Below are 1460 nucleotides of genomic sequence, written 5' to 3' on the forward strand. Positions count from 1 at the left end.
TTCTTGTTAGAAAGGACAAGAGGACAACAGCCAGTAAACAAACACGGAGCGGTGCACAAGCGAGGCATTTGATTAGCTGTAATCAACACGAGGTTTTAAGTCTGAGGCTTCCTCGTTAAGTCTGAGTGCTCACAGACTCTCGTTGGATTTGGTTTTGTCTCTACAGGCTTATATCAGGCTACAACAGCCTCACTGACAAACATCTCGCTGGTTACTTCAGCAAAACTCAAATCAGGAGACACCTGCAGAGAGCAGGCCTGGTATGTCAGCGAGACAGACCTTTTCAGTTTATTTTTAAGCATATAACAAGTTGAAGTGTTCGTACAATCTGTCTGAGAGGGTATTTGTGATCAGATCACCAGAAGTGGGCGAATTGTACCAGACAAGGAGTACAGACATAAGCTGATGCACAAAGCCCGTCAGAGACATGTCAGAGAGTGCTTGGCCCAGGCCGTTTTCCAAAAGGTGCTGGAGATGGAGGTGAGAAAAATAGGAGAGACAGGAAAACGATAATCATCTCATTTGTGATTACCCTCGCACAATAACTAATGCAAATTATTCTTGCTGCTTGGCCATACAGCGTCTCCACCAGATCGAGATCAAAAGAAAACTGGAGGACTTTGCAAGGATGGAACGAGTGCATAGGATAAAGGTACTACAACATTTACATTTTAACAGCCACTGCTTTCCTATTCTCCAAATATGGCTATTGAAGACACAAAAAAGAAGCTATAATGATCAAATCTTCTTACGTATTTATTTAATAAATTAAAAAGATACACATTTTGTGGTGAAAAAGTGTTACAAATTATCTCTAATATGGTTTGAATATTTTGATATCCAGCAACAAATAACATTGTATGAAATGGTCTTGTCTGGAAGCTGGAGCGCTCTAAAAGGTATGAGGAAGATATTTTCCGGGTGCTGTCTCCACGCCCCCCCACAGGATCCAGGACCGCCTGGAAACAGAGCTCAGGTCCAGAGCAGCAGCACTCGGAATCTTCTGAATCTGTGAGTTCAAACACCAGCAAGGACATGTTTGTCATGTCACAGACATATCTAATGTAAAATGCATTTGCAAATCAAAATATACATATATATTTTTTTATTTTAGTCGTAACAATTTGTGATAAAATGTGAAAAAAAATGCTTTTTCAGTAACAAATGAAGATGCTTGTTTCGTTTGGAATTCCCACGACGCATTTTATCTTATTCATTATTAAGTGTAATAAAAAATGTATTTATTATGTTTGCAGTTTGGGCGACTATTATTCATTCAGAAATAATCTCTTACTGTTTCTTTTGGTTTTATACATTACAGTTTATATCATTTTAAAACCTATGAAATATAAAGAATTTTTATCAGTGCTTTTTAAAGAGAATGTAAACATTTAAATAGTCTTAATCCCTCTTCTGTTGATAAATTTGAGCATAGATAATACTCTGAACACTCCTTGTTG

General features: G+C 37.7%; 1 protein-coding gene across 1 annotated transcript; it reads left to right on the top strand.

The window, feature by feature from the left end:
* Nucleotides 1-166: 166 nt before the first annotated feature.
* LOC107081397 (glutamate-rich protein 3-like) lies at nt 167-1011 on the top strand (the record flags this gene model as incomplete). Its single annotated transcript, XM_015369580.1, has 4 exons — nt 167-260; nt 355-480; nt 581-652; nt 883-1011. Coding segments are annotated over 4 exons (421 nt in total), but the record flags the coding sequence as incomplete, so codon positions are not given.
* Nucleotides 1012-1460: the final 449 nt, after the last annotated feature.

The sequence above is a fragment of the Cyprinodon variegatus genome, unplaced genomic scaffold (assembly GCF_000732505.1).
Source record: "Cyprinodon variegatus isolate N-32 unplaced genomic scaffold, C_variegatus-1.0 Scaffold4668, whole genome shotgun sequence".
NCBI lineage: Eukaryota > Metazoa > Chordata > Actinopteri > Cyprinodontiformes > Cyprinodontidae > Cyprinodon > Cyprinodon variegatus.